Genomic DNA, 12161 nt, shown 5'->3' with positions numbered 1-12161 from the left:
CCATGATGAATTCCTGTAAGCTCCAGTTAACCCTGAACATTAAACATGTCTGAGTAACTTTGTAAAATATAAGAGAAGCCAGAAGAAAAAGAGCTTTTTTAAATAATCAAATTATCTTTCTCACAGATTTACACAGACAGAGAAGCACGTTCTCACACACTGTCACACTTCAACACATTTAGACTACTGCACATCTACAGTTGTGGTATGGGGAGCTTTCTATAGATAGCACCTGCTGGTCTTACTGGTGTCTCTGGGTAAGGGATTGGGATGAGTGCGACTGTGTGTTTCCAAGGGGAACTCCCCATTGGACAGATCGCGACAGGCCGGAGCCACGGGAAGTTTTCAGAGCTCCAGAAGGCAGGGGGGCCCGGGCCTAGCAGAGCGCAACAAACCCTCCCTCTTTAACTCACCATGTCCCGGGGTGAACAAGTTGACCCCCTGGTCTGGCGCTCCTCGCGCCTGCCCACCGCCGTGTCTCGCGACAGGAAGAGCCGTTTGCCTTATGGGAGAGCCAACAGCCTCATCAAGCCTGACTCGTCTCCAAGGTACAAATCACACTTGAGCAGTGTGCGTGAGTGGTAGCATCCAGAGCACGGAGTTTGGATTATTTTGGAAATCGCATGGTGCTAGGAGGAGAATGGATTAGTGTCAGTGGCATCATGAACTGGTAAATAGTTTGGTTCTAGTTGTGCTGTTTATCATTTGAGTTTGTCTTGAGAGTCGGCCATTCATCATGGAATAATGCTTTTATTGCTTTAGCTCTTATTTTAAGATGCTAACTGCTGATAGACATGAGTTTATTGTTTTTCTCATAAAACACTTGCTGACCGATTTTGGTTGAATTAGTTTATTAGTAAGATGTTTTATTCCGCATGTATGTTCAACTAAAACCTTTGTTTGTTGAGAGAAACACATTTTAAGACATGTCAACATTGACTCTTCTACTGGAAAGTGAAAAATGATGGTCTGCTTATTAGTTCAAACCCTGGAAACTGCTTATGCTCATGTTTTCTTGGTATGAGATTTGTATTTTTGCAATTAATGTCTGTTGTCTCTAACGAGAAATGTCAATACACACTGAGAAGAAGTGGAAACTATTGTTTAGACACCACAGACACCTTTGTTGGTATGCTAGCCCCTACAAATGTTGGTTTCTTTTAAACATGCCGAAGAACTTACTTTCTTGCAACTTAGCCTCAACTGTAAAATGTTTTGATATTAATTTGTCAAAAGATCAGTGAACACTCATGTGGGTTGTTTGTTTTGAAGGGTAAAGACATATACTTCTTTTGAAATTCTGGTTGCAGCTGGTCAATTTGTGCAGGCATAATTGTGCCATATTTATATTGAAAGAGCTCTTTGTAAGTGCCCACTTCGTCTATATTGACCAGAAACACATCCCTCTCAAGTCATTTCAATGTAATTGATGGTGGAGACAAATCAAGCAGGTGTCTTCCAAAGGCTTCTTCAATCTGAGGAGCAGCAGAGAGAAGAACGCAAACAAATCAGTTTGCAACATTCTTGAATATAAATATCTCAGGGCTTCTATTAGGTTCAGACACATTGTACATTTGAAAATGACCGTTGCTTTAAGAGGGGACCACTTGTTGCTCAGGAATTGCCACATTACAACAGTCTACAGTAGATAGGACCACGTTGGATGGAGCCCCCCCCCCGGAGGTGAAGGTCAAATGACACATCATTACCTGCTGTCATCATGCTGGCTTGCTCGAGCGCCCGAACCCCCGCCATTTTGGATCTAAGACCCATCAATGTGTGTCTGACCTCAGAGCTGAGGCCACAGTCAGGCTGAAACTGATATTACTCACATTTGTGTTGTTGATGTATGTTGTATTTGATCAAAAGTGAAATACTGTACCTCTGACCCAGCCTCCTTTCCACCACCACCACCACCAATACCCCCCTATCCCCTTTCCCTTCTCCTGGATCCTGCCTTCATGTGTGGCGTTGTCTCTTCTTTCCACATTGAAAAGATCTTAAAAGTTGTGGGTTGGACTCTCCACCACTACTTTCATGTTTCATTGAATTTTCATTGAGTTGGAGGCGGGGGGGTGGGGGTCAGGTGGTTCTTATGGTGGAAAAATGGGCCTCGCAGTAACCCTGATTGTTTTGAAACTGTCCTTTACAAGTGTTGGTTGCCCCCTACATAACCAAGATTTCTGCAGCCTTTGCTGCTGCTTGTTCCTCTCTGCTTACAACGTTACACCCCCACTATAGATATTGACAATAAGAGAGAAGAAACAGAAAGAAAACAGAAGGATTACTCAGTAAGGAATGTGATGCACGTATAAAAGCGCAACTGTTTTTCCATCAAAATGCTGAAAAGGCATTTTAGAGTGCGGCTGGCTCCATTAATCTCTGTCACAGCTTGTCTCTTCTACGTGCTGAGTGCTATTTAGAGTATTTAATAAAGCACAAAAATACTACAGGGAGCTGAAATGGGGTATGGGTTCCGAGGGGGTTTTGGGAACACATTTAGTTGCCAGACACCATTAGCCGATGTGTCATGTATCATATAGTTCGTTAATAACATGATCCGAAAGTGCTTGCTGCTATTATAGGAAACTGCCCTGAACTCACTTCCTCTGGGTTCGTCTGTCTGCTGTGGCGCTCGTTAGCATAACGTAACATCATGAAAACCTGCAAGGTCAATTAGAAAGGTACAATGACACGGCAACTCATCACAGGTGGTTTAAAAGGGAAGTTAATTGTCCACAGAGAAAGATATAAATAGTGAAAGTGTGTGTTTGTGTGTGTGTGTGTGGATCTGTAGCACTTGTGAGATTCAGGAAACCTTAAGACACTGTAGACAACTAATTAAACCCGTTAAGCTTCCGTAAGGCGCCTGCGATGGGCTTTGTGATTCTACTTAATTATAAAATTCATGCTGCCTTTAACTTGCGATGGTAATGATGTGGGAAGTCGTTTACACAGTATAGTCTGCGTTCAAGTGTATAAGTCATTGGATCATTTCTGCTAGGCAATGGCTACATGGTAATATTAATGTTACTGCCAATGTCTAGAAGTGACAAAGGTCTAGCAAGCGGGTAACGTGATACAGAATATGCACATGCATAATGAAAAAAGGAAAAGGTTAGGTTGTTGGTAATATCAACATTTGTTCCTCGGGTGTATTAAACGCTATCCGACTAAAATTACATTACATTAAGCAACATATAAAGAAAAATTAACTTCTATACCTCACAACTTGTGAACTCTGAGCTTTTAGAATAGGTTTTAGATTTAGGTATGAGATTATGAATACATACATGCGTTTATTTATTAATCGTGTTTAACGATATGTTGAGTTTTCAACATAATACAAAAGTACAGAGAACATAACATTAAAAAAACAATAAATTGAAATCAATAAATGTATAAAATATGCTGTTTGCTAATGTACTAAGTCCATTATTTTCATTTAAATACATGCTTGCTTATATACATACATAAGGAAAAACCTAAGTTAAACCAATTGAAAATAATAATTTAAACCACACACGCAAGAGAATGGACAAAAAAGACAAATACAAAAAAACATACACACACTCAGGGGGTTCTATACAACAGACAACTTTAGAATTCCTTCATCACATACTCTATATTGCACCACTTATCTCATATACACCAGGGATTCAAGAGAATCCCATTGCAGAAGTTATAATTATATTTCCCCAGATTTGTCCCAACATAGGAGATAAATCCCTATTCCTAAGATCATTAATAAATGGGCAGGGTGCGATTATACAGACTGTATTTGTGAACATTGGTAAACCCTATTAAAATGCAGCATTATTCTGTACAATCATTGAAATTCCATCAGCAAGGCCTAAAGCCTATGTCCCAGTCTTGGACTTACAACACATCTGCATTAAAGGAAATTATGCTTGAATCAGGAGCTGACAAAATATTAATCAGGATGAGATTTTGAGATACTGAGATTAGTCTAATACGGAACCCTAGTCCCAAGAATACAGTGTGTGTCCATTCCTTTATGAATATTAGATTTATTTAACTAAAACATACATTTGTATATAATAGTTTTCAAATGTTTATTCAAGACAACATTTGCTTGTATCGTTGGTTCTTTAGAAGTCTGTGTGCTGGAACCATTTTTATTAACTTCTTCATGGTCAGGATGTCAGCTGAACGCGTGAAATTGTCTGATTTCCAAACTTGCCAGCGTTGGTTTATGGTAATGTTTCATGCAACGCCGAGGAAGTAGGACGTGATGCCTGCTGTGCGTCACTCTGACCGACCAGTATGGGTTGTTGATTGTCTCCGTCCACTTTCGCTCACCAACGTCAAGCCGGCAGCCCACAACCTGCAGAACAGAGAACAAGTTGTTCCCCTGTTGTCAGAGACGAAAGAGCGTCTAAACAGGCGGCTGGTGTCTGGTGCTTCCTCTGGGCTGAGACACGGCTCCCCCTGCTCTACTCACTGTGAGCTGAGGACACTTTAAAGATGGTTCCCCTGCCCAGCCTCTTCTCTGGGGCGCCTTCCTCGAGAGGAGCTCAGTGGAAACCCCACGTTTCGGTCTCGGTTCAGCCTGCGGAAGGTACGAGTTAAACTCTGCAACTAGCTGGAAGTCATCTCTCTGTGAAGTTCTTTATGTGTAATGTGTCAGGACGAATAGTTATTTCATTGTTGCGGTATTTAAAACGACTTAAAACAGGACTTTGCGTGTGTAAGTAAGTGTGTGAATTTGTCGGACATCGATTAAGTTAGCTGAAAACATACATGTGCATTTCAGCTAACGTGATATGAATGAATGTGAAACTGCAATTGAAAGTCAACCTTCTGTTGAGGTTCTTTATTATTATTTTTTATTATTCAGGGAAATTTCTTTGTGTAATCCTTCAAAAATAGATTAACAGCAGCTACATTTTAGAATTGACATTAGCTAATCTATGCTAACGAAAGACTTTAGCATAGATTACCTAACTTGCTACGATTTTGCCACCAATATACAGTATTTAGGTTGAACTGTTTACACCTATCCTATATTTAGCTTCCGTTTAAATACATTTTGTGTGTTTGAGCACTAATTTATTTATTGTACCCACTTACATGATTAACATTTTCCTAGCTAAGTAGCAGCTAGCCTGAGCATCCCTGTGTCTTTTAGTGGGGTTTAATTTACGAGTCACACAATATGTCTTCTAGGCACTCAGAGCTTCTAGCTAAATATGATCATGTACATACTGTATTTATAGATGATACAGAGACTGTCTGTCTATATAGAGTCTGTTCAACCAGGGTGCAACATGTGAGAAACACTCACGTGGTCTGCAAGTCATACGGTTCACACAGGCCATTACACTTAGGACAGATACACACAACCTAGACACCGGTGCTGAGTCCGAAATCACCCACTGACTCACTATAGCCCGCTTCACTTTATAGTGATCACTATAAAGTGATCACTACATAGAGCACTACATAGTGAGCTCATCGGGAAAAGAAACACTTTCGGACACTACTCGGCACATTTTCTCTGCACCGGTAATGATTGTCATTGTCGCACATCAACAACGTCAGCCAATGGAAAATTTGGCACTTAGTATTTATATTGTAAAGTAAAAATCATGTTGAATCATCATCTTTAAATGTAGAAAGCAACTTCTTAAACTTCTATTTACATTCAAACAACAGGGCAGGCTATTCTTGCTGCTCTCACTCCTCTCGTCTCTGGCAAACTCACTGTATACTTCACTATATAGGGACTAGCGAGTGATTTCCGACACAGCTAGGCTCTTTGACTTCTTATTGTTTACAGGGAGTATGGTAGGTATGACGACTAAAGCTCTTTGTTCTTAAAGCACTCTACGAGTAGCTCAGCTCCTTCCTGCCAAACATGAATGCAGCAGGCCAACTGTAGCGGCCCACGTTGATTCCCGTCTCAATGACTAAGAGTGAGTGTCGGGTAATAAACTGCGGCGTGACTGGTGCTGTGGGCATTTCCTAAGCCTCCGCATCGTGTGTAGTGTGTTCTGGGGGTTTTTCTTCAAACACTGCCACCACAAAATTAATCAAGTAAGCTTTTCTGTTCTTTTTATGTCAGCGGCCCTATAAATGGATGTTACTGGCTTAGTCATATGCGTGTGGTAATAAACATGTGTGAGCCATCATGTGAAAGAAAGACCAAAGAAATATCCACTGCTGTGGTCCATGCTTTGGACCATATGATTCTTCTTCTGTCCCTGGTTATCTCTTTATTTTTCTCTTCCTGCCTTTACCTGAATGGCTCCATTCACTCACAATATTACATTAAGGCATGGATTAAGCTGGTCTAATTTCTTATCTAACTGAGTTAACGGCCCGTCTGTCATCTTCTCTGCTCTCTCCTCAGTCTCACAGCACGATATGCAAGTCCTCCGGGCCACAGTGGACTAGGGTCACCACAGAAGAAGAACACAAGGTAAAGAAATGTCATCAAACTATTTTATTTTAGCAGATAAGCAACACTTACAAACAAAAACGTACTAACGACCCCCTATTGTTTCAAGTTCTTCATACAAGCCCTTCATTCTCTAATTTAAAAGTGCTTTTTTTTACATGCACCTGTGCCCTCGCGGCTCAGTCCATTTTGTATTTCTTTTGATATTGTGTTACCCCTCAAGAGGTCAGAGGTTAAAGGTCAGGGTCAGCCACAGAACAGCTGATAGGGATTCAGTGTTTTGTTAAAGGATACCTCAGCAGGGTGTTGCTGTGTTTAATGGCAGCTAACACCAGTTCCTCACAGTGATGAACAGTCTCTCTCATTGAGCCAAATGTACATTATAATATTTCCTGGCACGTTTTCAGCCTTAGATTTATCAGCCTAATTAAACTAACCTTTTCAGTTTTGAACACCTGTCGTGTGATACATCTTTTCTGGGGGATAGAAATCCTTTTTTGGGTGTGTTTGTGTGTGTGTGATAAAAAGGTTCTACTCATTTACATCAAGGCTTAGTCAAAATGACGCATGTTTAATTCCAAAAATGATTTTATTATTTCCCGGCGGGTCCATGTGAGAAAGTAAGCAAGGATTGATAATTACAATAATTACAGTGAATGAAAACCTCCTAATTGGTATTAATCATAGTTGAATAGGTGAAAAAATAACATCAAACTACAGAAAATATATCAGTCATGATTTGGCTGACTAGTGATTGCTGTAATACTTTTACAAAGTAGAGTGTCCTTTGCCTCAAAATATTCCCAGAATCACAAGGAGATTAAAATTCACAACATCAAGCTTAAACAGTTCATTTATGTCTTCATTCCGGTGCTGCTACTTTATCAGTGCTGCTGTGTGTACTGTGTCCTTAGAGAATATCCATTTGACACATCTTGGCAAAAGAGATGCTGCTAAATATTCACCAAATGTTAAATGACACTCTTTGTGTAGCTCTGAGTCAGGATATGGCTTCAACTGCTCCTAGACGTACTGTATCTAACATACACACAAGCCGAGCTATAAACTGTCTGTTAAGTGTCTTGGCTCTTAGATACACACAGAGATATGATCATATGCTCAGTTACATACAGTAGACGTACTGTACACGTGTATACAAACAAAACCACACTGAAACGAGACAATACACATATGTTCATTCATACTAGACCATCTGCATTCACAATTCTGCCCACACATCCAGTATGTGCACACCCCAGAGTCCAGTTGTCTGATGCTTGCAGCATTTGTTCCAGCTCAGAGGCAGTGGGAACCAGCGTGCTGGCAAATAATTCCTCTCCAGCCGCCACTGAGCAATGGCAAAAATGCTGCAGCCAGCAGCTCCAGCCCTAAGGGCGGTAATTTGGCCTCTCTCATCACCTCACCGCTGCAGAAATAGCTCTTTAATTCCTGCACACTTGTGAAGATTTGGACACAACACACAAACAAAAAGGAAAGTGTGTTAGAGGTCAGCGAGCTACGTAAGTGTCCCTCTTGCCTTGTGTTATTTTCTTTGTCAGCGTGAGCCCCCTCCTCTCCTGTCACTAAAGCAAGGAAGTTGTATCAGTTCTAAAGTGGGGCAGCATTTGTCTGATCTCTCATATGCTGCGCTGAATGTGGTAGTAAGTGTCTCCCTCAAGGCGAGTTTTAGGATTTTTTATTTTTCTTCTGTTTTATTTGACATTCTTCTTGTTAGCCAGAGCTTAAGGAGCTGTCCTACGGTAACTGCACTTCCTTTTACTTGTTTCAGTTATTCCTAACAGGTGCTGAAACATATCCACTGTGTTGTATTTTGGTTTTGGACTCACATGACCTTCTCAGGGGAAGTGCTCTTTGCTATAAGTGTCCCACATTTTTGTTCTGTTCTGCCATTACAGTGTGAGCAGCAGTGTACACACAGAGGTTTTTCATTCAAGTTTGAGTTCCCCATAATGGTTCACTTCACGTCTTTGATTCTTGTTTTATTCCCCATGTGAATCGTAGTTCTCTTCGATGAGGACATTTGACCCAAATTACAGAGGAAGAGTTTTACTTGTTTGGATAAAATCATCCGTTTGTATCTGCGATGGAGACGCTTTCTTTCTCACTTTTGGGGAGCTGTCATTTCTTCTATCATCTTTATAGTCTTATGTCTGTGGGAGACACTGTCCCTTTAAGCAGCTTTTAAAGGACCATACCACTGTGTTTCCGGGTTTTATCTCCTGAAGTACAAATCAAATCTAAAAGTTCCATGCAACTTTTAATTTCCATAAATTTCTATACCAACTCAAATATCAAACTCTTGACACTTGAGTTGCGTAAACCATCATTGTGAGAGTCTGCTAATTGATTTTCATTAAACACTGAAATTGAACTACTGACATCCTGGAACTTATTATATTATTATTAACAGCTCTATAGTTTGTCAAATGAATAGCTTTGATGTAAAATGTATGTTTTGTGATTAACAAGCTGAAACACTGTTGTGGATTATGTCAGTTTGAAGCAGGTAGTGATGATTCACAGCTTTCCTGCCCACTTGTAGTTTCTTTCTTCTATTACAATAAGCCTGAGGTGGTTTTGACTTTGCCTTTGAGGTGGTTCTGCGGAGGTTCTTGTAAGAAGTAGGCACGATGTAGGTGCTGGTTTGAATCCCCCAGACTCATTTCCCAGAGCTTGGCAGGGGAAATGAATAGGAGATGCTCTCTACTCTGCAAGAATTGTTACTTATAGCTGGTGACTGACGGGCTGAATAATGTGATGTCCAGCTCCTCTCTTCTCTTGGCAGGATGCAGATCCTTCCTGTGGCCGATACACTTTACAGAGTCTGTCCTAAAACAAAATCACTGTCCAGAAATTTACATCATATTTCCTCCACAGCTCCATTTTGCTGATGCATTTTCAAACATGTATTTTGGAAGATGAAAGAATCGGATGATAAAAGGGACTACCTCTGATTTCCATCTGAATTGCCTCAATCTCTCGCCCATTTTCCCACTGTTTATCTTTCATTTTCTCATGTCTGGGTTTGCAGCCATTGTTCTCTGAGTCTTTCCCTCTCTGCATCTTTTTTCTTTCTCACTTCTATCCTTTGTTCTTTCCATTCATCTTTTTTTTTCTCTCTCTTTTAATCTTATTATCTGTTATTCGCTTGTCTTCTTCTCCCGGCTGCTTGTACCTGAAAGACCCGCAGCGCTAAAGCTACTGTTATCAGTTGGTTTGTGTGGGGGTCTTTGAGGTGAGCTGTGTCAGCAATTAGCTCTGGGCTGAGGACCACCTCTGGCTGCAGCTCAGTAGATCCCTCAGAGCACCTATAGTCTCAGGGTTTCTAGACACTGTGCTGGCTGCAGTCTGCAGGGTTGGTATATTTAGCTCCTTAATGTCACGGTTTTGCACATTTGCACTTTGTTTTTTGCACAATTGTCTGCATGAAACAATGTTTGCATTTCTCAGCACATGAACTGTCTTAGTAGGCAGTTCGGCTCTGGCTCCATGCTGTGCACGTTGCATAATCGCTGAGTTGTGTTCTATTTTTTTTTTAGAGAGCCACCCAAAGTAAACCCTGTTTTTGTTTTTTTGCAATCATACAATTCAAGTGTTGACTTTTCATTGCATGGTTTAAAAGCACATACTCAATGCATAATTTCATCTTCCTGTTTTTTTAGGTTTCTTTGTCTAATTCGAGGTTCTAAGTACAGAGGGAGTTGTGATGCTGAGATTACGTTTGAGGCAATTTAGGATACAGACACAGCCTTGTCTGTCACAGGGTCATTGCAGGATAGGCCTTTTTTTTAAACACTTTTGGTATTTCGACTCATCGCTTGTTCTTCCTTTTTGATTTGGACTTGTCTCCATTATAGAATCTTTTCCAGATCCATGTGGTTGCACAGGGAAGATCGGCAACTTCTAATTACTAACCTACATTTTAAAGTGTTGAAAGGATTCTCCAGGGAAATTAAAAACGAGGGTTGCTCCCTGTCTCTGAACTTCCAGTATTGATTTGGTCACTCAGTTGCTTTTCTTATTAGTTGCATGATGCCCTGGTCTTGACTTATGTTCTTATATCCCCCCCAACACATCAAATCAGTGTGAGAAGTGTGTATAGGAAGCTATTTCTATATATTCAAATATGTTTTTAACTTGTGTGACAAGTCGATCTGTCCTTCTATTTGTTTCTTTCCATTAAGTAAAGACCTGAAGGACAAAATGCAGCATATGAAATGGGTTTTGACCACTTCAGGGTTTCATCAACATAGAAAAAAACTCTCCCCTCCGACATCTCGGCTCCATCTGCGTTACAGACACGAGTGACATATTCAGCATGGCGAATCGATTATCTTGGTCAAAGGACATCACGACAGCTTTCAGGCAGGAAAACAGAAAGAGAGCAAATTGTAAGAATCTGTTCAAGGTTTCATCTTCTCCTCTTCATATTGAACAAGACCAGGCTGAATCAGTGGAAATGCCCACAACACTCTGATGAAAGCAGCGTGCTCCGTACTCCGTACTTTGTGTGTGAGAAATGCATGTCAGACATGCATTTCCAATGGCTTCTTCTTGACTGAGATTGTCAGAGACAAAAGATTATATATCATGCCACTGGAATAATTTCCTAAAAATCACATCCAACCGTAATTGTGATGATTATTAATGGTAGAAATAGAGCTAAGTTGTCAAATATCTTGTCATGCTCCTCGAACCAGCTGCCAAGTTTGTTTTTGAAACTATTTATTAACCAACAGATTGGTGGGAGCATCTGGCAAATTGCACTGAAGCGGCTATGTAGTAAGTTGTTGCACAATCAAAACAGGTTTTTGATGATATAATGATTTTAGCACTGTCCCGAGAGTAGTCAAAATCCTCCAGCTGCAGGCTGACAAATCAACATTTGACTCTGGCTGCTTTGGCTCTGTCGAGAGAAAATGTGTGGGTAATGTGTGCGTGTGTGTGTGTGTGTGTGTGTGTGAGGTGAGTAACTGACTGAAGAAGAGATCTAAAAGAAGTGTTGCGTTTTTTTGTGTCATTTTCACCCCCATCACATGTAGTAGGAAATCCTTACTGCTCCTCCATTGTCCATTTTTAACACGCAAAAAGATTCTCTTGATTTATCTTCACTATCTGTCACTGACACTATCCTGAGCTCAGGCTTTGTATTCATGACACAATGGCAGGACAATTCTTTACCTTCCTGACTGTTTTCTATACTTTTACTGCAGCCAAGCCTCACCGTCAGTCCCTGCTGGTTTTCTAAACTCCAAAGGGTACATACAGTGCCTTGCATAAGTATTCACCCCCCTTGGACTTTTTCCCATTATGTACTGTTACTAACTGGAATTCAAATAGACTTAAATAAACTTTTTCCCGTTTGATCAACAAAACATGCATAGTACTTTGGAGGTGCAAAATAAATTTTATTGTGACACAAACAATAATGAGAACAAAAAGTTGACATCTGTTGGGTGCATAAGTATTCACCCCCTGTGTCAATACTTGGTAGAACCCCTTGCAATTACAGCTGCAAGTCTTTTGGGGTATGTCTCTACCAGCTTTGCACATCTAGAGATGGAAAGGTTTGTCCATTCTTCTTGGCAAAAAAGATGAAGCTCAGTCAGATTGGATGGAGACCGTCTGTGAACCGCAATCTTCAAGTCTTGCCATAGATTCTCTATTGGATTGAGGTCTGGGCTTTGACTGGGCCATTTAGACATTAACATTCTTT

The 12161-nt window shown here is 40.6% G+C and overlaps 1 protein-coding gene across 7 annotated transcripts in view; it reads left to right on the top strand.

Moving 5' to 3' along the window:
* The window catches only part of nav3 (neuron navigator 3), a 184499-nt gene that overhangs the window by 84426 nt on the left and 87912 nt on the right, over positions 1–12161 (top strand). For 5 of the 7 annotated variants that reach the window (XM_035147282.2, XM_035147281.2, XM_035147279.2 and 2 more), the window contains exon 6: positions 6377–6445. In XM_035147282.2, coding sequence (XP_035003173.1) covers positions 6377–6445 — 69 coding nt within the window. Of the gene's footprint in view, positions 1–264; positions 671–6376; positions 6446–12161 lie in introns of those variants that run through there. The other 2 variants (XM_035147283.2, XM_035147284.2) reach the window with 2 other exon arrangements.

This window comes from Hippoglossus stenolepis, chromosome 22, assembly GCF_022539355.2.
Source record: "Hippoglossus stenolepis isolate QCI-W04-F060 chromosome 22, HSTE1.2, whole genome shotgun sequence".
Taxonomy (NCBI): Eukaryota; Metazoa; Chordata; class Actinopteri; order Pleuronectiformes; family Pleuronectidae; genus Hippoglossus; species Hippoglossus stenolepis.
The sequence above is the reverse complement of the archived record's forward strand: the minus strand, read 5'-3'. Positions and strand labels throughout refer to the sequence as shown.